Source organism: Carica papaya, chromosome 9, assembly GCF_054855325.1.
Source record: "Carica papaya isolate Zhongbai chromosome 9, ASM5485532v1, whole genome shotgun sequence".
Classification (NCBI taxonomy): domain Eukaryota; kingdom Viridiplantae; phylum Streptophyta; class Magnoliopsida; order Brassicales; family Caricaceae; genus Carica; species Carica papaya.
In genome coordinates, this window is record NC_142317.1 from 9,877,483 (window position 1) to 9,900,372 (window position 22,890).

At 34.2% G+C, this 22,890-nt stretch overlaps 3 protein-coding genes across 12 annotated transcripts; 1 reads left to right on the plus strand and 2 right to left on the minus strand.

The window, feature by feature from the left end:
* Window positions 1–1,646: 1,646 nt before the first annotated feature.
* Window positions 1,647–7,414, minus strand: LOC110823038 (Protein kinase superfamily protein). The gene is made up of 7 exons (XM_088211045.1): window positions 6,937–7,414; window positions 6,555–6,839; window positions 4,372–4,689; window positions 3,482–3,706; window positions 2,917–3,017; window positions 2,711–2,834; window positions 1,647–2,165 (listed from the first exon to the last, which is right to left on the minus strand). The coding sequence occupies exons 1-7, from the start codon at window positions 7,264–7,266 to the stop codon at window positions 1,848–1,850; spliced, it is 1,701 nt and encodes a 566-aa protein (XP_088067171.1). The 5' UTR covers window positions 7,267–7,414; the 3' UTR covers window positions 1,647–1,847.
* Window positions 7,415–9,982: 2,568 nt separating this feature from the next.
* Window positions 9,983–13,214, minus strand: UBC27 (ubiquitin-conjugating enzyme 27). The gene is made up of 5 exons (XM_022053318.2): window positions 12,857–13,214; window positions 12,136–12,184; window positions 11,052–11,211; window positions 10,789–10,878; window positions 9,983–10,194 (listed from the first exon to the last, which is right to left on the minus strand). The coding sequence occupies exons 1-5, from the start codon at window positions 13,032–13,034 to the stop codon at window positions 10,087–10,089; spliced, it is 585 nt and encodes a 194-aa protein (XP_021909010.2). The 5' UTR covers window positions 13,035–13,214; the 3' UTR covers window positions 9,983–10,086.
* A 1,655-nt stretch (window positions 13,215–14,869) lies between these two features.
* LOC110822995 (uncharacterized) lies at window positions 14,870–21,016 on the plus strand. 10 transcript variants are annotated; one of them, XM_088211498.1, is made up of 7 exons: window positions 14,875–15,500; window positions 16,098–17,015; window positions 17,115–17,656; window positions 17,756–18,007; window positions 18,154–18,234; window positions 19,031–19,606; window positions 20,792–21,016. In XM_088211498.1, exons 2-7 carry the CDS (start codon window positions 16,460–16,462, stop codon window positions 20,846–20,848), a joined length of 2,064 nt encoding a protein of 687 aa, XP_088067624.1. In that variant the 5' UTR covers window positions 14,875–15,500; window positions 16,098–16,459; the 3' UTR covers window positions 20,849–21,016. The 10 variants fall into 10 exon arrangements, 9 of the variants coding, with proteins under 9 accessions (XP_088067625.1, XP_088067624.1, XP_021908937.1 ...); XR_015816369.1 differs by lacking the exon at window positions 20,792–21,016 and adding an exon at window positions 18,465–18,730 and having other exon boundaries at window positions 14,870–15,500; window positions 16,098–17,656; window positions 19,031–19,098; XM_088211499.1 differs by lacking the exon at window positions 20,792–21,016 and adding an exon at window positions 18,465–18,650 and having other exon boundaries at window positions 14,870–15,500; window positions 16,098–17,656; window positions 19,031–19,170.
* The last annotated feature ends 1,874 nt before the right edge of the window (window positions 21,017–22,890 follow it).

Here is a 22,890-nt window from a genome sequence, read left to right on the forward strand (position 1 = left end):
AAAAATTTAGGAAAATTAGGGACAGCCCGTAGGCGTACTGTAGAGCCGATTTCAGACCCCGAAACAAGTAAGGATCTCTCACCCTACCTCCTATCACGATATTAAAGCTTAATAAATAATTAAACAGTATTTTGTGACTTTATAGATGTATAATTGATTGAGGTTGCCAATGAAGCCCGAGTCTGATACATTGTTGGTCAGTTGTTGTTTGATCTATTTTTCAGTATTAAATGTAGTATGATGTCGATGTATTTATTTTATGGTCTCGTATGCATGAATCATGGTTTCTTTTATTACGGTTGATATTATGGTTAACCCGATATTGTATTGTCTTATTGGGTGTCAATTACTAGTTTACATGTTATGTGTGATTGAATGATTAAAACCAAAGAAAATGGCAAAAAGGTTATGTGAATTGATAAGTGGATAAAGTGGACAACCTGACTAGATATCCTAAGAGATGATGGACGGATCGGGTCCGTAGGGAACCCTACTGGGAACGTGGTCTCTCATACCGAACGGGGTATGGAGACCTTATGTGTTTTGGCGCCTATACCGGACTAGGTATGGGGACGGCCCGTTTCACCCTCATACCGGACGGGGTATTGAGATTTATGGTTTTGGCGCCCATACCGGACGGGGTATGGAGACGGTCCTGGAATCAGGTTAGTAATGTTCATGGTTCACGTGTAACGGGAACCCCCTATGGATCCCCATGGATACTAGTAGGCTGGTAAAAGATAAAATTTATTGTCTGATTATTGAAGTGCAAAAGTGGGACATGTATTCTGTTACAAAGTGTATATGATTTTATGATGATTATCATGTTATTGTTTTCATAGGTTATTTTTATGAATCTCACCGAGATAAGTGGACAGTAAAAATTTTTATGTTAATAAATAAGTTTGTTATAAATTATGCTCCATTGGCCGTTTTTGTTTTCTACCGACCTTTACTTCTGTGGCAATGAGATAGTGTGATGTCTTTACTGGGTTAGTGTAACCCTTTCCTTACTTAACCATTTCAGATCAGGAAGACGTGGTTCCCGAGCTCGTTCCACAGGAAGACGGCGAGTTAGACGCCTAAGGACCTTATAGCTCTATTTATAATTTTTATTTCGAGTATCTCTTTTAAATTAATTTATTCTTTCATGTTTTAAGTACGTTTTTTATCATTGTGTAAGGAATATTAATTAAAATTTTTATTACGCTTCAACATTTAAGATTATGAATACATATATCTTCATTTAAATTCCAGGGTCGTTACATTTCTAATACATGCTTCAAATTAATAATACAATGTACATGTTTGGAGGAAATTCTAAATTTGTATTGGAATTTATTTATAAGGTCACATTTATTTCAACTTAAAAATTATAAAAATTACAAATTAAATGATAAAAATTAGAGTTAATATAAAACTAGAATAATACATGATAGAATCCGTATTTGCCTAATCCCGTATGAAATTTTACATACGTATATACTTTACCTTTGCCATCATCATATAATTTACAACTATTTTGCAAATAAATGTCCCATCATTTCTAAATTTATTCCAAATATAACCTAATTTTTAATCTTGATGACTTTGTCAAAACAAAATCACCTTGTACAAAATCCTTAATCTACATGCATGCCATTGAGTTGGATTCAGCTAACTCAGTTCTATAAACTGTACAAAATGAGTGTAATTTCAATTTTGAATTATACACCTAGTCATCTGTTCTGCTTGGTGTGTAAGTAGACACCATATGCTTATAATGATGGGGCACAAAAAATGGGAAAAAAAATAGATGTAAGGGAACGGATTCCCTCTGGACAAAAGAGTAAAACATATAGACTCAGTTACAACACTTTCTCCTCTTTCCGGTTGCCAAAAACCTCGGCAGATTTACCTTTAAATAGCTGATCTATTGATTGCCCTATTGACAAAGGTTTGAAACTGCTAAGGAACTTCCGATTTGAGCCCATATTGGAGCCTTTATCAGTTTTCTCTGTCCCAGAACTTTTAACAGATACTAAGGACTTGGAATTGAAAATTGAATAGCTAAAAGAAGCATCACCTGCACCAAATGACACAGGCCCAACTGCTCCATCTTGATGTGGAGGAGGAAATTTCTCGCTCTTGCTCTTGGCATTTGTTTGTGCCATGACTCGCCACCTCTGGAAAAAACACACAAAACTAAGAATCTATTCGAAAAAGTTTCTTCCAGAAAAATGGCGATACGTATTCTGATGACCTAAGCGCAGATGTCAATAAAATAAGATATCAAATCATGTATGATGCGCAAGCCAAAGAAATTTTAAATTCTGAGCTCATTAAGGAGGTTAGACATCATGTAATGCATTATCACAAGCCAAAGAAATTTTCAAACTCAAACTCAAATAAAGAGACTGCCTATGACATGCAATTGATTATAAGCCATTGCCGTGGCCCTAGGCAAGGTCTTCATTTTCTGTTCTCTCTGTCCATGCAACTAAACAAAAAGAGTAAAAATGTTCACTCAAAATTGGCACAATGTTTCTGTATATCAGAATCTGGCCCTTTTATGGGAGAGTGAAAATCTTATTACAGTGTTAACCACACGTCAGCATATGCATGAAGATGAAACCTTGCAACGGTGCAACATGTTAATAGTTTGATGTTCTTTTTCCATCCACCAAAATTGCAAATAAATTGGAAGCATAGAAGGGCTGAGAAATCTCACATCCAAGTTTGCCTGAATCTCTGCATTGGCTTCTGGAGCAGGAATTGCCCTACCAGCACGATCACGAACTCTAACTTTCCGGCAACCATCAGCAGCATGAGCTTTCCCATTAAGGGATCTTTGCCTAACCACAATGACATATTATCCCTTAGCATAAATCCAATATAAACCCAAAGAATAGGAGAACAAGACACAAAAATTCTAACCTCCGTGCTTCTTCATCTCTCAACTTAACATTTATTTCTTTGCTGGGGGGATATTTGGGAAAACTTGATGGGTCGCATGCATATGGTTCGGTAGTGAAAAACTGTAGCCAGAAAAGCACACAGATGATTACTCTCCATAATTCAATATTAGTTATCCTAAGCCAAATAGTTCAGCATTAGATTACAAGGATGTAAATAGACCTAAGTTGTTGGGATAAGCATGGGGTTGGTAAAGGGGCAAGGCAATCATCTACCCGCCCTTAAGACAGTGTCCATCAGGTAATGGAGGAAAAACAATAGTGATGGGACAGAGATGGTTAGAAATTTTTTCACCCAACTAGTGGGTATATCTTGATGCTTTTGTTTAAGTTCAGAATTACTTAAAAGATTACTTCATACAAAATTTACATAATCAAATAAAAAGTACAATTTAAATTAGGTGAAGGGGGTGTTGGAGCCATAGTTTAACCCATGGAGCAGGGTGGGAGAAGATTTTTATACCCAGCCTACATATAGACTGGTATAGCTCATGAAAGAAATCTCAGTTAATATGAAGATCGCTTACCTCACTATTAAGAGCTGCAGTGGCAGTGCCTCGTTCACTGGGTTCAATTGCAAGAAGAGATTCAATTAGAGGGACAGAAGGAGGGAACTCCTTGAAGGTTTCTGCTACACAACGTTTATATGGATGCTGTGGCTTAAATAGTGTTGCATTTGGCAATCTGGATTTTTTCCAATACTCTTCAGAAGGAGAACCACATAATTTGAATATCTTGTGCAGTTGTTCAACCTAAGTAAAACCCAAAGAATCCAAAGAGGAGTTAACTGAACAACTGCCCTTTAGAAGACTGAACAACACAATGATGACACCAACAAAGGAAGATCAATATGCTAAGTAACAACCCAAGAGAATAAAAGAAAAATCAGAAGAAATATAACAAAATATAATCTCCCATGGTCTGAGAAATGGACACAGGAGACTGCATTACATGACTGGAGACATCAACTGTATAACAGCTCTGATTGGTTTGACACTAGGAGTTTGATAAAAACAGTCAACCACAGAATGAAAGTTCAACGTACAAGCACTCTTGATTATGTTTTTATTTGATTCAAGTTCTACATCTGAACAGCAACCTGAAACCACTCAGAATGAACAGCTGTTACAAACTTCCACTTCCCAATGTCTATGCTTTTAGTCCCATTTCTGAGGTGCATAATGCATAAATGGCAAAATGTGCTGACAGAGCATCCTAATCACTGAAATATTATACAATATCAACAGGAGACAACTCAAACTTATGTAAGAACAAATTATTAGATTTCCTAACACGAGTCCAGACTTGCATTATTGCAGCAAGATTCTAGCACTGAACAACAATTGACAAAGCTCAAAATTTTATGAATAGGAAGTTCAGGGTAACAGAGCTAAAGAAAGCAACAGAAAGACAATACCTCTGTTCTGCCTGGCATTATAGGCTTCCCGGCAAGCAACTCTGCCAAAATACAGCCTGCACTCCAGAGATCAACACCAACGTCATAGTAAGAGGCCCCAAGAAGAAGTTCAGGGGCACGATACCAAAGTGTGACAACTCGACTAGTCATGGGTTGCTTATGATGGGTATCATAAAAGGTAGCCAGTCCAAAATCAGCAATTTTTAGAATGCCATCATTGTCTATTAACAGATTTGAACCCTTGATATCACGGTGCAAAACACCTCGATTGTGGCAATGTTCAAGTCCAGAAAGTAACTGCTTCATATAACATTTTACCTGACATAAGGAAACTAATTTAGCAACAAATGAACTGTCAAGCAATTATTTCAACAAGGATAATTCGGAATGATGAAAATAACGGGACTAAAAGGTTACATTACTTCCTCCAATATATCATATTTCAGTTCCTAACCAAGAAATTCTTTTGAGATGAAATTCTAACTCAGTCCAATCAGTATTTTAGCATGTAGAATATCCCTCTGAATCTGAAGAGGTTTGTTGTAATTCCCTGACATTTTTATATCTCAAAGTAAATGCAACTTTGAAAATTAATCAACATTTGCAAGAAGGAAAAAGCACCACTTGCTCATGAAACTTTCTTATAAACAAAATTTTCTCATACTAGAGAAGTGGTAAAACCATCAAATGTACGCGTTCGTGGTGGAACACAATAATGTGAAAGGAAAGTTGAGGATATTGCAAATTTATACCCATCTACAATAAATCCAAAACATATAAAATATTTCATGTAGAAAGGAAAATATTCTCATAGCCTTTAAAAGATCAATCGTGTTTTATTCCTTGGCGACTACTGATTCTTGTATGTGCAGTTAGTTTTCAACATTTAAAAATGAATGAGATAAAAACAGGTTAAAATCTTTTCTTGTAACTATAGAGGAATCAAAATACTAATTTCCGTTTAAAATCAGAGAGACACGCACCCAAGGTCCAGTTATAAATGCATATCACTGTCACATGGAAACTTCATGGACAATGCAAGAAATAAACTGCCAACATATCATAAATAGGTAAAGCCAATAACAAAGCAACAACCAAGACTATCTCCAAAACAAAATATTGACTTAAAAAACTATGTCAATTAAAAAGTTTTACACTTCTTAACCACCCATAACCCAGAAGAAATGGATCTCTGTTTTGTTCCAGGGGAATTGGATTATAAGACAAAGGACCAAAAGAAAACTGCTAAGATGAACAATCAAACCAAAGCTAAATTTTGGTGAGACTTATAGGCTACATTAGGCACACAAAAATATTTTATAGCTTTTATTTTCTATATTCATGTGAGAGTTTTAGGCTCCATTAGGCACACAAAATATTTTTTAGTTTTTATTTTCTATATTCATATGAGAGTTTTAGGCTCCATTAGCACACAAAAATATTTTTTAGATTTATTTTCTGTTCATAAGAGAGTTTAGGCTCCATTAGGCATACAAAAATATTTTTTAGTTTTTATTTTCTATTTCATATGTGAATATATGAAAGTATATAAGAGTTGTATGTTTGTGGGATAACAGAAAGTACAAAGAAAATAGCTTCCTTTAAAAAAAGAAACTAAGTATATTAAAATATTTTCACTTCCTTTATTTCAAATATATATATATATATATAGTTTTTCACTTCCTCACCATTATTGCTGCTGTTATTTATTGTTAACTAACTTGTATAATTTTGTTAATAAAATACATATAGATTTGGAAAATAAAAATAAGAAAACATTTTCATGTAAAAGAATGGAGCCTTACTTTCTTTCAATTAATATCCTTCCAAAGAAAAAAGGAAAAAGAGCAAGGGTGAAAATCAAAACTGTAATCAGAAGGCATGCCAAAAACATTAAAAAAATATTTAATTACAAAATAAAAAAAGGAGTATCCAAAACTACAAGGTATGGGGCCCAATAACCCTCTTTTTAATAACATCAATGCTCACAAGAAGCAAAAGGGAAAAAGGACAAAGAGTGCAACAAAAAGTTCAAAAAGCCTAGTTAGGAAAAGCTGAACAAAATACACAAAACGTGCTATACATACAACGCAAAAAGCAGCCATATATACACACAAACAATGCAATTCAACACAAACACATAATCATTAATTACCAAGAAACTGAGACTTAAAAGCATATACCTGAGGTTCGCTGAATTTGACTCCTTGGCTGGCTACCAGCCCTGCAAGATCATGCTCCATGTACTCGAACACCAAATAGAGACTGCATGACATCCTCGAAGTAACCAAACCCTCGAGCTTAATCACATTAGGATGATCAAGTTTCCTCAATATAAGAATCTCTCTTGCCATGAATTTCACACTCTCTGGCTCCAAAGTATCAAACCTCACCTTCTTCAGTGCCACTATCTTCCCCGTTATAAGGTCCCTTGCTTTATACACATTACTGTAAGTCCCCTGCCCAATCTAACACAAAAAACACCAAAAATACAAAAATCTCCACTTAATCACAACTAATTTCCAACAATTAGACTCCAATTAAGAATTTTCTAGATTCGATTACCTTATCGAGCTTCTCGAAGGTGTTGGCTCGGCGAGGAGTCCAGTCTTTGATCGCGTCACCGCAGGTCTCCACCAGCCAGGAAGGCCATCTCGGCGGGGTCCTCAGGCAGGGGTCTGGACCCGTTCTCCGAGGATCCGTCGCCGGAAAATCCTCCGTGTGACATGATCTGTTACTCTGCGTGTGCTCTGCGTCTTTTCTAAGTTGGATGCCATTACTACTGACTTTCGTAACGGCGACGGAGGACTCATCGGAGCTCGGGCGCCGTCTGGAAGAAGCTTCTCGAGGGGCTGGGTTGTCTCCGGCGGAGCGCTTGCCGAGCACGCAACCCATTGGGTATCAGGTTCCACCTGTGCTTAACGAACGCATTGGAGAGTGTAAAAACAAAACGACATTCGAGAAACAACCGTTGGTGGCAGAAACCAAGTGCTGCTTCAAACGACGGCGTTTGGCAGAATTTGCAGAAAATCAAAAACGAAAAAGAGGATGGTAATGGTGTTGATTCGGGAGAAGAAGCCCGCGAAGGGAGGAAGGGAAGATAGCTTTGACAGGGCACCGAGTAAACTAAGAAGAGTCAGTAAAGGAAAAAGGGCATAGAGTTTGAGTATAATTACGAAAAGACCATAAGCGAGGTGAGGTGTCCAGTAAAAAGGATAGGGCAGGGATCATCCACGGGAGAGGACACAACAGAAGAGTGATGTCATTGGCTGCTGCGGGATTACCAAAGTCAAAGGGAAGATAAAGTTACCTTTGCACACAGTAACAGCCAGGAATTACTCAGAATTTTTATTTACTGTTAAAAAAGGCATGGAAGTAAAACGACGACGGATAAGGCTTTGAAAAATGAAAATAGAAGAAAATGGAAAGGGATATTTGTTTGGTAGTCAGAACACGTTGGTTTGAATCGTTACGGACATTAAATGGGGTGCAACCAACTAGAATTAAATGATTTGTCGGATGGGTATTTGATGTTTTAATTCTACGCCACACCAACTCACGGCTCAATAATTCTTTGCCATTGGTAAATAATAAGATTAGTTATGGGAATTAACTTTTTACAATAGAAAAGAAATTCGTTAATATAAAAAGAGGAAAAAGGTTTAAATGAATAAGGTGCAGGTAATTAGAGAATGAAATTAATTGTGTGATTAATTATAAGTGAAAGATATTAGTGATGGCCTAAATACTAGTTTTGCTAATGTATTATATTTAAATATTAGTTTATGTGTTAAATTGCAAATAGTAGATTTGGCATTAGGGCGATTGTAACCAAAAAAAAAAAAAAAAAGAAAGAAGAAGAAGAATATGTTGATATAGGGGTTGAAATATCAAAGGCTATGAGTACGAGGGAGTCGCTTACGCCAATCAAGCAGAAAATCATGTAACATTTCTCTTTGGTCTTTTACATTTTTTTAAGTAATATTTAGTGGGCTTATTAAACTTTTCCAATTTGACATTTAAACATAATAAAATCAATGAATGTTTGTGGGACCACCAATTCTCTATATTCACAAGAATTTCTCTCCTTTTCTTTTTTTTTTTTTTTTTTTTTTTTGTTTGTTTTGCTTATTATTTTTATTTATTAAGTCAATTCCGAAGCAATTCATGAAAAAGTCAACAATGCCTTCAACTCCAAATATTATTTGAACAATATTTAATTTTTAACCAAATGACATGCTGTTATGATTCAATTTTTATAAGTTTCCAGAATCTATAACTCTCTACAATTTTCTATCCTAATTTATGACCACTTTGATTTGGTAGAAACCCTCTGCAATCGACCAGTGACACTTGTTTAATTCAAAAATTAATCTAAAAACAAGATTCCTCATATATAAAAAAAGTCTACAAGTTTTAAAAAGCCTCAATTATATATTTATATATGTAACTAGAAGTTGGATAACTGGCTTATTTAGTAAATATGTGAAGAAGATGTTTTAAGCAGACCCAAAATAATAATAATAATATTTTCGTTCGAACATAAAATTGCGTGGGTATTGAAGCATAATACAGTACCATCATTATTCATCACTCACTGCCAGACGTTATTTGTGTGGATATGGTATTTTAACAACTCAATTATTCTTTTTCCCTTTTTTTTTTTTTTTTTTTTTTTTTTTTTTTGCTTCTTCTTTTTGAGTCAGTGCTGAAGGAATGGAGCTTAGATGCTGTTTTGATTCCAATGATCTTCAAATCTTCACACAAATGCTGCTGCTTTTGTTCTTGGCAATCTTGCTTTTTGTCATCTGTCATCCCCCACCTGCCAGGAGAGTTGCCATCTACCACTTCTCTTAATTTTCTTTCCTCTTTTTTTAATGTTCAAACACATTGCCTTCTATTTCTCTTTCACTGTTCGGCATTCAGATGGAAGAGATAGGGTTCAAATGAAGCAATAATTATTAGCAGGAGGAAACAAGAGCTACCCACGTGAGTCCTCCTCTCTCTTATCATTATCGTTCTAGAGCAAGCTCATTATCACAACATACATATATAGACACATATAAGGCGAAAGCTGATGGTAGTCTGAATCAATTTTTGCAAATAAGATCCAATGCAGATGAGAAGCAACTGTTATTACTATTGTCTTCTTCCATTATTTTGCTAAACCTCTACTAGTCTGTCCATAACCTTCTCTTATCACCACCAGGAACTCTGTTGTAAAATTGTGATGTGATGTAATTCTTCCAGACTATTTTGATACCATATTTTATATGATGTGATTGCAACTTCTAAAATTCTTCTAATTTAAGCAAACGTCTAGATGCAGTCCGATTCAGTATATGAATCGAGTATCAATTGTGACAGATTGTAGTTTGTTGTCTACATTGCCTTCAAATCTAATATTGCTTTTTGAGGAAATTGGATTCCCGCAATTTAAGTTAATTGGTCCATCAACCAATCCCTATCCAACACAAGTTAACAGATTTCATCTAAGTAGCTAACTAGCACCTGCAAATTGATGGACAATTAGCTGTGCATTTAATGGCATCAGAAGAGACGATATTCAGAAGAATATAGAAGACACTGTGAAAGTGACACCAGTTATCACTAGACTAAATTAGAAAACCTTATATTCAGATCAACCGTTTGTGTCTTACATCATTTTCAAGGTGCTAAATAGGTGCCAAAACAATTGGCATCTGCTCCATATCCTTAGCCAGAGCAAAGCTTTTCCAGTGCCAGATTTTCATCACCCCCAACAACTTCCAGGGTGCTCCTAACCTGTCCTTCAGGAAAACCCATTTCCACGAGTCTCTGGACCTACAACAATACAACAAATGTAAATCTAATTGCACAAATTGAAATTACGAATCCTGAAATGCAGAAAACAATAATTTATATTTATGTGTAAAATCCATTGAAAAAGCAAGAGGAGGAGCCCAGACAAGCATACTGAAAAGTATACAGATGCAAGACTGCCTGCCATCACCTTGCTAATATATGATGGGTTAAGGAGAAGAGAGCCCAAGATGAATAGTAACTGAGAGACTACCCCACAACAAATGACATTGTACTATTTAGGTTCCTTACAAACAGTACAAGAAAATCTTTGTTGCTAGTGCTAAACTCACAACACCAGGAGCAAAGCTTCAGTCAACTAGATAAAACATTACCCAAATAATCAAGGCAATGGCCACCTGTCGGTGGCAGACTATAAATCAAATGTTTAGCAGTATCTACTGCCCCCTAAGTTATCGAACAGTTTTCTTTGATTAAATGTTCCATCAGCTGGCAAAAGATATAACCGAACATTCTACTTGTCATAAATTATGACAAATTTTATGAAATTGAACGCCCCTTCATTTCATGTGTTTAGAAACAAGCAAATAAAAGAAACACCAAGAATCTGAGTACCTTTTCCTCCACCCCTAGAGATGATGTCTTGGCAAAAGTTTCCGTCCAATAGCGAGCCGTGCCAACAAATGTCTGATAATCTCTGAGGTACTGCAATAAGCAAAAGAAAACCATGATTTGTAATGACGACAATGTAACTAAGCTGCTACAAGAGACATATGAAACTGTGCCTGGCGGCGATTAAGATAAAATGAGACTTAATCTAAAGAAGGTACTAAATCAAACATCTGATATTTGAGAAAATACACCAGGCAAAGCTAAACCTGTTGCGCAACTACAGCATCTTGAGGGTCATCAGGTTGTGGAGCAGAAAGTAGTGCTTGGACAGAAAGAAGAGCTGTTTTCAGGGTAAGGGCGGGGCTCCACTGGTCTTTCAAGATATCCAAGCATATGGCCCCACTTTGGCTGCTGATATTGGGGTGCCTTCATAGGGAAATCAAAGAAAAAGATACCTTTCAATCATCTGATATCTCATAAACAAGTTATATATCATTATCCATCAAGTAATATATATTTTTTAATTGATGCATCGAACAATCTAAAGGCCAAAGACCCACAGGCCAACTCAAAGACCAAAGTTCCAATCCATTGATCAACTTTGATTGAGAAACTATAAAGTCTGAAATTGTACTTATGGCATAACCATGAACTCCATTCACATTAGAAAGTGGCAAGGTAAAATCTTTTGAACCCTACTGACTCCACAAATTTATCCTTCTTTTGATAAAAAGATAAAACAATAGCATGCTCCACTAATCTAATTTAAATATCAATCAACCACATAACAAAGTAGGTTTTCCAGCTTCATGTTTCTCCCAACATAATTGAGATATATGTTGGGCGGAAAGCAGTTCGAAACCCTTCCCACAAGTAATTTAAATTTTTGCTTACCAAGGTAAGGACAGGAAACCAGGATAAGATTTCAGTTTTCAACCATAAAAATCTGTGTTGTATTTTCTCTTTCTGTATCGAGAAGCAAGAGCACAAGCATGATGGCTTGGGGAGGGTGTGTGCGAGAAAGGTGAAACCAATTTAACCGTTTATTCTATGTTTGTACTTTTCCTTCGGACTTCATATCTCTGAGGGAAAAGAAACTACAAACAGGAATTCTGTTAAAAAGTTGTGTTCCCAATCCAACTCCTTACAATATAGCTTTTGTATCATTATACTGATGAGAAAAAAGAAACACATTTCCAACCGTATAATTCTAAATAACAATAATATCCATACCCTTATATTCTACAATTGAATGCATTACCACATTTCACATAATTCTGTATATTATATAGACAGTAAAATTAATGATAACTGCATAAACAAGTATAATGTTGCAGAATTTCTTCATACCAAACTTTAGTTGCAAACTGCATTTTGGGAGGCTCAAAAGGATATCCATCTGCAAAAAAAAAAAAGTTCGTTGCCAAAAAATTCCAGTTAAGACGATTATTGAGCAATTTTCTTTTGATTGAGTTCCTCTAGGAGAACAAAATATGATGAAATCAAGTTTGATTCAAACAGAACTGACCTGATGGTCAGTTTGAGTATTCGTGCATTATAGACAAACGAAAAACAGACTAGAAAGTAGGTAACCTTAACCCAATTAATCAAAGAAGTATAAACAGGGGAATGACTAGAGTTAATAGCTCAGCTTTAGTAGTGTAGTTATTGACCAAATGCGTTGGTTTTGAATGCCAGGACCTGTTTATTAACCGGGTATGATCTCCAATCCTACAACCCACCTATTGTACGAACAATTTTGTTTATAGGTGCTAATACACAAACCAATAAAGAGCATTATCACCTCAAAACAAAGAAATCAGGATCACGTTATAACCCTTTTTCACGAATAAACAAAGACCTCTCTTGAATGTCAAAGAACTTGGTTTACTTTTGAAGCCCACACAACAAAACCCCATAGGAAAAATACTAATTTGAAGGAAACCCAGCAGGAAACTGCCCAACACAAGTTAATTTGAACAATTTATGAACGAGAAAACAGAATGAAAATTGGATACGAATTTCATTGATGCCCGCGTATCGCAATGCATAAGGAGAGCGAAGAACGGACCTGGCAATGAGATATCGATTTGAAAACTGCCGCCCTCGTAGGGAGTGCCCATGGGGCCGGGAATAGTTCCGATTAACCGAGAGAGATTGTCGGACTTTGGGGTGACTTTGATGCCGGAGGCCTCGATGTCTTTGCTGCATTCCTGCAACTCCTTTTGCACGCGACTGAAGTCTATCATATCGGTTTTTTCTCTGCAATTTCGGTCGATCAAAGAAATAAAGGAAACCCTAAACTTGAAGCAAAAGAAAATTTATTTTTCAGGAGAAAAAAAAAAAGAAGTGTCTCTCTTTATTATCTCTCTCTCTCTCTCTCTCTCTCTCTCTCTCTATCTAAACTGATCCTGATGCCATAGCGTCTCAGAGAGAGAGGAGAAGATTAAACAGCTTAATAGAATTTTGAGGGAGTAAAATCCAGTAAGCTGATATTAAATGCTCGAGTATTTTTAGGGGTGTGATTTGAAAATTTTAAAAATCCATAAAAATCGAAAAAAAAAAAACCGCTATTTGAAAACCAAATTCAAAGTTTACCAGAGTAAAAAAGGAAAGACGAAAGAGAGAGAGCGTAGAAAATATTTTTTTTTTAAAAAAAAAAAATTATAGTAGTGCATAAACACAAATGCTTAGAAAATGTGAATGATTCAAATTATATTTTTTTATAATTAAAAAAATTAAAATTTACGACGATTTAAAAATAATAATAAATTATAAAATAAAAAAATTAGAGGAAATAAATTTTTGTGTATTAAAATTAATATGATTTTTGTTTTTAATCTTAATGGAATAGCACAGCGCATTAGATCTTTTTAAGATTAAAATTAATAATATTATTAAACTATTAATACTAAAATTAAGGAAAATATTAGTGAGAGGAGAGAAATCAAAAGAATCAGGTTAGCTTAGAAAAGCGTATCGATGATGCTCCACTTTTAATTATCATTTTGTACTTTTGATTTAGATACTTAGTAGTTTATTTATTTTATAAAAATTTAAATAAAGAAGTTAAAGTTTTTACTTCAAAAGATACTCAAAAAAAGTATTATGGAAACTTAAATCCATTTTGTAGAGGAATAAACTATATTGGTTTTAATTTTTATTATTTTTTTTAATTACAAAAATATATATATATATATACAAATTTTTTGATATTTAAAAATATATTATAATGATTCTTCTCTTCTTTCAATTACCTAAAGCAAATCTCACTCCTGTCATATTAAATCTAATCATTTATGTTTTCCAAATTAATTGATTTTTTTTTTTTCAACTCTTTCTTATTATCTTATTTGTTTTTAATAAGATACTAATATAATAGGATTGAAAATTGTGTGAGGTAAAACCGAGTGAGATTAGTTTCCATCTTGATTTTGTGAAGCTCAAATTATTTTAGCTTTAAATAAAAATTAGTAAAAAAATATATCAATATAGATATAGAATTTCTTCATTGCTTCTTTTTGCCTGTGATTTTTTTTTTTTTTTGACATTGTATATCTATTCATATTTATATCATGTAAAAACTTATATAATAACTAAGATTAATAATATAGTAATGGTAAAATTCTACAACCACATTAGTTGATTATTTAACTGAAGGGTTTTTTTTTTTTTAATTTAATATCTTTTAATTATCACATATTGTCAATTAAAACTTAATTTTAAATACAATAAATATATATTTTAATAATTTGAGTTGTTTATTCTAATTAGTATTTCAAGTATAAAACTATCAACATATTGCTATTATACTTTTTAAATATAATTGTCACTTAAAATGTATTTGATTATCATAAAACTTATTGAAGATTATTATCTTAATTTCCATTGATATTTTTTTTAGTAAAACTTTGATTAATTTTTGAATTTCTTATGATAATTGGATATTCATAAAATAAAAATAAAAATAAATAAATAAATAAATAAAGACACACTAACACAGCATAAAATTAAGAAAAGAAATAGACGAGAAGAAAGAAAGAAGCGACGTGTAAAAGGGAATAAAAGGAGAGCCGCAACTTGAACTCACAGAGAAAGTGGCATGTGGATTTTCCCAGCACTCAGTGTTTTTCCTTTTCTTTTTTTCCTTTTTTTTGGGTCTATATTGAATTTCAAAAAACCACAAATACGAGCAGCCACATTTTCTGGTTAACCAAAGAAAATTCTTTTAAATGGTTTTTTCAGGCTCATCAAAAATCACTACCCACCAAAATAAAAAGTTTACGGTAAGGGTAAATTACACTGATTAGATGCAAATGCCCAGAACACTAAAAAGAACGGATGCCACCAGAAGGAGAAGGGAAAAAGAAAAAAGTTGCAGATTAAGAAACTCAAAACGTTCGGGTTTCTAATGATTTCATTCGTTGTTCTTGTTTCTTTTTCCGATTGCTCTTGTACTTTTCATCTTTGGTGAATTATAAGCAAGTAAAGTTTCAGAATTGTTTGTTCTATTATGTTGTGTATCATCACGAGCTTAATGGTGCGTCCATTTTAGTTCTGGGTTCCTTTTCTTTTGTCTTCGATGAGATTTTGGAGGATTGGCCTTGATTCTATCGATGGCGGTTTCTTTAAGTTGTTTTTTTTTTTTTCCCCTCAAGTTCATGTTTGGTTGCCTGGAAAAAATTGGCTGAGAGAACAGAGTACAAGGAATTTGTGTGGGTTTTACGTTTTTTCTTTCTCAGTTACGTGAATTTGATTGGAATTTAGCTGATTACAGAAGTTTCTGGGTTTTGTTAGGATTTTGCACTTCAATTTTTTTTTTTTCCTCGTGTAATATCTTTAATGGAAGTTCTGATTCCAATTTCATCCTCATTTATTTTTTTTAGTCTGCCAAAAATTGTCATCGTGCTGGTTTTCTGGTGAATCACGTTGTTTCCAAATCATCTCTCTCGTTGGAAAGCTTAAGAATATATTCATGAGTTTGTATACTGAATATGGTATTAGTCTCTTGCGAATCAGATACATGATCAAATTTGATTTCAAAATAACATGGTTACAGCTGTGTTTAGATTATTATGCAAGCGATATACAGTTGTTTTGCTCATTGAAAACAATATAACTAAAGCATAATTCTGCATTGCATAATCATAATTTGATTAATGCAACTGCATATTTAAGATAATGGTAAATTCTTGTTTTTAAGATAAGCAACAAAAGAGAAACAAATCGAATCAACCATATGATCTCGTCATTCTGATAGTTCTCAGCTTCATAAACTTGCACAACTGACTTTTTTTTAACTATAATTTCAGGATACTGCACAGCTTTCTGGAGAACAATGGATCGACAACTGGCAAGGAAATCAGATGCAGTGATCTGCTATATCTCTGTTTGGGTCACAACCAATTTACCACTTGACACAATGACTAGTGGTTTTAAGGATGATGCATTTGGCAGATAGATTGTGTCATCCATGGTGGTGCATTTAGAATTAGATGGTGTTTTTGAATATTGCACAAATAAGGTTAGAGACCTTGTTGCAAATTAGACATTGGGCATCAATTGATTTTTATGTACAAGAGCAGTTAGAAGAGAGAGAAGGAACAGAGTGCATAGAGGAGGTAAAATAACTGGATCCTTGAAAATTTGGGAGAACTGGAGCTTAGGTGTAGTGATGGGCTTGCCTCAAGTATCATCTGGTGGTATTGCTGAGGAAGTTGCAGCATCTCTGTGCACATTCGTACAGAACCCATCTCGAATGGTGGCTATTAGCAGCTGTGATTTAATTGGAGGGAATTTAGGTAATCGAATGCAAGTGGATTTGCCATGTTCATCTATTGGAGACTTCCAAAGGAAAGATATTGGAGAATTTCCAAAGGATCACAGTGTCTCAAATATTCATAGAGATAGTAGACCAAATATACATAGTTTGAAGATGGAACAGAATGGCTGGTTAACTCGTAAAACTGAAACTAATTTTCAGATGCATGTTCCTAGGATTTTAAGTGTGAAATCAGGGGCATTACATTCACCTGTGAATGTATTCCGTGGAAGTCAGACTTCATCTACTATAGTTAGTATCACCGGTAGTGCAAAAGATATAAATGGATCACTTGCCAGGAAACGATTATTGTCTCCTTTGAATAAAATGCTTCTTCATGGAAAATTTAATGGTGACGTACTGGACATTGATGCTGGAGTTTCTGACAGTGACTTTCAGGGAGGAAATGGTATTAGGAATATCTCTTTCTCACAAGAGAATAAGAAAGCTCATATTGGAAACTCTAGTCTTATTAATACTCCTATTTCCTCTGCATCTTATTTTTCAGAATGGAGAAAGTCACCAGATGATAATTGTTGGGAGAGCTCTATTTGTTGCACTGATGGCCTTTCGGTGGAGCATACTTCAGTTTCTTCACCTAGAAATAATTATGGTGAAGAAACAACTGAAGAAAGTTTCCAAACTGGGGCCATGGTAATATCTGCACAAGAGACAGTAACACCTTCCCTATTTTTGTCTCCACTTGGTCCACACTCTATAGAAAGAAGAAAATTAGCTGGAGGAAGCAAGGATATCACAAAAAGGTTTGATGACAAATATATAACCTTAAAGGATATGAAACATTCTCTTGATGGAACTGTCCATGGTCTTTTATCTTCACAGAAAGATGAGGACTTTCAAACATCATGCAAGTCATTTCCTGATTTTAGCTCTGGCATGATTCAGCACCAGGTTCAGGATTCACACCATACTTCTCTAAGTAGAAAATTGACAAGAACTCTTAGAGAACTGCCTGTTAGAAGGTCCTTGGTTGGTTCATTTGAGGAGTCCTTGCTCTCTGGACATTTATTATCTGGAAAAGTTTGTCAGGTTAGCTGTTATATAATGTTAGCTAAAGTGATTTTCATGTTCCAGATCTAATGCTTTAAAATGTGTTTTATTCATGGCTTTGCAACTTTTTGGTTTTAGAGAATCAATGGTTTCCTTGCTGTCCTCAATGTCACCGGAGGAAATTTCTCACCACGGTCACAGAAGCTTTCATTTGCAGTAACTAGTGTAGATGGAGATAACTACTTGTTATATTATTCATCCATAAATCTAGCTAGGCATGTCCCATCTAGCAAGTGTAGAGGTCCAAAAATGAGGAGGAGCAATAGAACTAATGATTCAAAAGCAGAAAAGAGCTGGTTGCGTATACCTGTCAAAGGCTGCATACAATTGGTAATTAATTCTTTCATATTTGGTTTTTCAAGCTAAAGCTTTGCATTTAAGGTACACTTGACTTATGGTTATTTTAGCATTAAAAAGTATTTCTAGTAGCAGTCAGTTGGCTCTCTAGACTGCGGGACTAAATTGGTCTTGTGCAGGTTCTTAGCAATCCGGAAAAGACACCTATCCATACTTTCCTATGTAACTATGATTTGAGTGACATGCCAGCTGGTACCAAGGTTAGATGTCAATGAACTTCAAAGAATGCATGATTCTTTTTAAGTTTACTAGTATTTCATTCGCATGATGTGATTCTGGCTAATCTTCAAAGCGCCTGTCTGGTTTATAAGGCATCAATTTAATATGCTATCACTGTACTCAAATTTCTTCAGAATCACCTTCTCTCCATTTCTTCCATATTGTTATCAATGAAGTATTTGATTTCTTCATGGTGTTTTGGAAACATAAGAAAGGTTATTGCCAACAAGACATAAAGATGATAAGAACGTCGTTCCTTTCAAGTTTGAAAAAGAAGCAATATCAGAGGGCAGTTTATATGAATGGTTTAACATTTCATTCCTATGGAAGCGATGGAAGCTTAAAAAGAAATTCACCTTCTGCTGTCAAAGCATGAATTGTGTAAATTGTGCATCAGGTGTGGAGGATTGTACAGAACAACTCCTTAGGACATAATGCATTTGGCCATTTTGGGTTCATCGTTATCTACTCAATATGGTATAAAATTGACAATTTCCATATGATTGTTCATTTGGAGTTCTTGTTTGAGATTCAACTCCTTGTGTTGCTTAGTTAACTGCAATTTATGATCCTTATCATATGTAAATGAAGTAAAAAAGTAATCTAAACAATTCAACTTTCTGTTAGAAGATTCCTAGCTGATGGTAGGAGAGGAAATGGAGATTTTTGTTTATAAATTTTAATGCTGCTACTTTTTTCGTCTATTTTTAATTTTATTCTTATGTACTTATTGGGTTTCCTATAGTGACTTTTTGAACCTGATTCATTTTCCAATAGACTTTTCTGCGGCAAAGGATCATTTTAGCCTCTTGTAAGCCAACTTCTACGTCAGGGAATGGGCAGAGAAAGGAATCTGACGTAAAAACTGAAATCAATATTGGCCATGTTCTACCAATGAGGAATGAGCCTGACAATTTAATTACTGGTGATATGTTACATCTAGAGTCTCCTAAACAGGAAAAGGAACATATTGAAGCTATTTACTGCAGCCATTTTGAGGATTCTGCCAATTGTTCAGGTGAAGTGAATGTTGACGAACATCTAAATTTTCCTGTTGAGGAAAATAGGTCAAATGCTAGTGTTGTGGATGTGAGCAAATCTGTATATAGCCCTTCTAGCTCTAAGGTCAATGAGAACACTGCCAGTGCGGGTGCTCTGCGCTATGCTCTTCACCTCCGTTTTCTATGCCCTTTCCCCAAGAAATCTTTCAGGTCTCTCCAGAGGAGTGAATCTGATCCCTTATCTGCACCAGCAGCAAACGAAATGGACAACAAAGGACAGCGACACTTCTACTTATATGGTGATATGAGAGTGGTTTTCCCTCAACGACATTCAGACACAGATGAAGGCAAGGTAAATTATTTATTCTTCATTCTGCATATCACTTTCTTGTGTCATGTTGCATTGTTGTTTGAGCTGTCTTGAGCTTCTAGTGTACCTGTAGCATATAGCAACTGGATTTTGTCATCTTTGCATTCGTGGAAATTCACGTTGTATTCTCATTTATTGAGCTTGGATCAATTTTCTTCTTTTCAATTGAACAGAATGAAGAGTTGTCAATATTTTTCTGTGTTTCTTCCTCTTTTTTTCTCAAGATGGAAAAGCTTAGATGTTCACATTGATGTTGGAAATGTGAATTTTTTTAAAAGGTAGTTGAAAGTAAGGGATATAATGTAAAAGTTGTTTCCCAATGGGGAGGTTGTGTTCTGTGAATCAATTGAAGCATGTTAATTCTGTGCTTCTTGCACTAAATATAGTGTGATTCCCCTTCACATGGTCGATTTAAGAGGGAATCTAATGGGAAGCATCAAATATTCTTTTCTAGTTAATTATATATTTTGTTTTTGAAAGTTTGATAGAGAAGTTCTGTTGATGCATCAATGATTATGCAGGGTCATGTTCTTTTGCCACGCTTGGTTCATGTTTGCTCTTTTCTAGTATAGTTATTAGAATGTCTGTTGATATATAGAAACAGATTCATAACTTTCATGCAAAAATTGAACCGTAGTTTTTATGTTTGATTCATGGTTCAAATCTACTGATGCAACTCGTACTCGTAGTTCCCATTTGGTTCATGTCTTAGCCAGGTCCTAATTCTAATACTTTTATGTGTTGGTATCCATTTATAAGATGATTATTTTTTTTCAGAAAAAAAATTTGTGCTGAATAGAAAATCAACCAAAAGCATCCTTAAATATGTCTTTTTCTAGATTAATTTCTCTGCGTTAGTCAAGTATGCACTAACAACAGAAGGAGAATACTATTGTTTTACAATCTAATTTCGTTGATACTAACTTTCAACCTCTACTATTGTTTGACAATCTAATTTTATTTATACTAGCTTTTCACCTTAAAATTGCCTTTAACTTTCCATGTGAATATCTTTTGAAGACATCATGAAATGATCTTGTTTAGTTACTGAAAACTGCTGCCAAGTTTCAGTTTCCCAAATTTATATAATGTATGTATAAGAGGAGGATTAGCTTCGGTTTCCTAATTTTACTCTAGCGATGATGCATCGTCTTTTTATCGTTGCAGTTGCGGGTAGAATATGATTATCCATCAGATCCCAAGTACTTTGAGATAAGCAACTGAAATGCACAGCTCAAGACAGGCAGGCTGGTAGCGTTACATTGCTTCTATGTACATAGTGTACATGTCATGTAGTTTCCTAATTCATTCTCTTCTCCCATGCAAACTAAACTTATTTACTTGTACATAATTCCTGTTTCCTTCTTTCAATGAGTTGGCCATTTATTTTAATTTTAGCCCTCTTCCCCCTCCATTGTTGTTGGGTATCCTCTTCAAATCACTTTCAGAGATGACCTTCTGTTTCGTTCCTGAAGCAAAGAAGAAATATATGGCTGCAATTTTTTTTTATATTTTCACATTTTAAAGAAAGAGAATTTATATTAAGGAGGCATATAGTGGTGCAAAATGTGCTTAAAGCTCTCAAAATAATAATAATAATAATAAGTAATATAGTTTTATTAATTTTGTATAATTTTTATCTTATATAATTAAGACAATATTAAAATGAAATATTAAAGCAATAATGTTTTTATTTTATTTTATTATTATTTTAACTTGTAAAAATGTGATTTGAATCATTCAGTGTATGCCTGGAAAACTTGTCGTGTGTTCAACATGCACTTCATATTGCATGGATTGCAATCTTATGGTATTTTATGAAGAAAGCAATTGCTGGCTTATCCCAAAACAAACACAAAATTTATGATCACACATCACAAAACTTAATTTGACTTTTAATATATAATTATCCACCAAAAACCAAAAAAAAAAAAAAAAAAAAAAAAAAAAACTTGTGCAACTCATATCTCATCATTAGTCTTTTAAATCAAATGGTATATCTCATTCCATTACATTAATTTCTTAGTTTTCAACTCAAACTCAAATTGCTAATTAATTGATTCGATCAATTAATATGTGTTGATATTGCTTAATCGGCAATACCCAATTTACAGTTTATAATTTGATTATGGTATTTAACTAAATTCATTAAAAAAATAAAAATCATAATTGCAAAATAGATACACATAACATTCCAAATTCATTTATTAGTATTAGGATATTGATTTTTAAGTTTCTCCTTTTTTATTATAAACAAACAAGAAAAACACACACACACACAAAAAACAGTAATAATGTCTTATTAAATGATCCAAACAGTATCACAATAATTAACGTAGATGAGACACAAAGGTTTTTTAGTGCATATGGACCTTGGCAAAACCTACCAAAATGTGATGGGTCCAAAATGCCAAACGATCAACAAAAATATTATTTTTTCTATAGATATACAAGACTTGAATATCTCAGTTCAAATTAAAAATGACTTTAATCAGGACATTTAAGCTTGAGATTGGGTAACATCACTGATCATGATTATGTAGGAGTTGTTCGACATATAAAAAACCAACCTCAATAATAAGCTTTCTTATCCTTTTTCTCTATGTGAGCTTGAGGCCTTATAAAACCCCGTGGACTTCAGCTAATAAAGAATTGCTAATACTAAGGTTGCACATAAAGCCAACAACATATTAATCGTGATTGTCCTTAATGAGGCCACCAGTATTAGCATACCTAAGGTCATCCCAAGCAAAACTGTTGATACTAAGCTTAAACTAGACCAAAAGGGAAGCTCTTTATCCCACCCAGGGAAATTTATATGGGTCTTCTTAAATGAAATGGGTTTGTGGACTGTTGTAACCAATCTCGTAATCTAGCACCATCTGAACAAGATGTGTGATTAAAAGGGTCTCACCATGATCATCATTCTCAAAGAATGACATTGTTCCTCTTCTTCCATATAATCCACATTGTGTTAGGAAAGATATTTTTTTTACTATAAATGTTAAAAGGGTCTCACCATGATCATCATTCTCAAAGAATGACATTGTTCCTCTTCTTCCATATAATCCACATTGTGTTAGGAAAGATATTTTTTTTACTATAAATGTCATGGGTACTAACATTTGTTTATAAATTTCACTCGATCATTTGTTAAATAGAGAGGAAAAAAACATAAGAAAACTTTAAATCAATTAAACTTCTCTATAGTCGTCTTGTCATGAGGTAGTTTGTGGATAGCATGTAGGATGTCTTCTTTCCTAATG

What these genes read in the sequence shown, in the direction of transcription:
- LOC110823038 (XM_088211045.1), bottom strand. Translation starts at nt 7,266, where the DNA reads ATGGGTTGCGTGCTCGGCAAGCGCTCCGCCGGAGACAACCCAGCCCCT. An exon ending in CCTTCGAGAAGCTCGATAAG is followed by an intron (nt 6,840 to 6,936) that starts GTAATCGAATCT and finishes TTTTTGTGTTAG; the next exon opens with ATTGGGCAGGGGACTTACAG. An exon ending in TAATGCCAGGCAGAACAGAG is followed by an intron (nt 3,707 to 4,371) that starts GTATTGTCTTTC and finishes GGTTTTACTTAG; the next exon opens with GTTGAACAACTGCACAAGAT.
- UBC27 (XM_022053318.2), bottom strand. Translation starts at nt 13,034, where the DNA reads ATGATAGACTTCAGTCGCGTGCAAAAGGAGTTGCAGGAATGCAGCAAA. An exon ending in AATCGATATCTCATTGCCAG is followed by an intron (nt 12,185 to 12,856) that starts GTCCGTTCTTCG and finishes TTTTTTTTGCAG; the next exon opens with ATGGATATCCTTTTGAGCCT. An exon ending in CAGTTTGCAACTAAAGTTTG is followed by an intron (nt 11,212 to 12,135) that starts GTATGAAGAAAT and finishes TTCCCTATGAAG; the next exon opens with GCACCCCAATATCAGCAGCC.
- LOC110822995 (XM_022053245.2), top strand. Translation starts at nt 16,460, where the DNA reads ATGGGCTTGCCTCAAGTATCATCTGGTGGTATTGCTGAGGAAGTTGCA. An exon ending in TCAAAGGCTGCATACAATTG is followed by an intron (nt 18,008 to 18,153) that starts GTAATTAATTCT and finishes GGTCTTGTGCAG; the next exon opens with GTTCTTAGCAATCCGGAAAA. An exon ending in ACATGCCAGCTGGTACCAAG is followed by an intron (nt 18,235 to 19,030) that starts GTTAGATGTCAA and finishes ATTTTCCAATAG; the next exon opens with ACTTTTCTGCGGCAAAGGAT.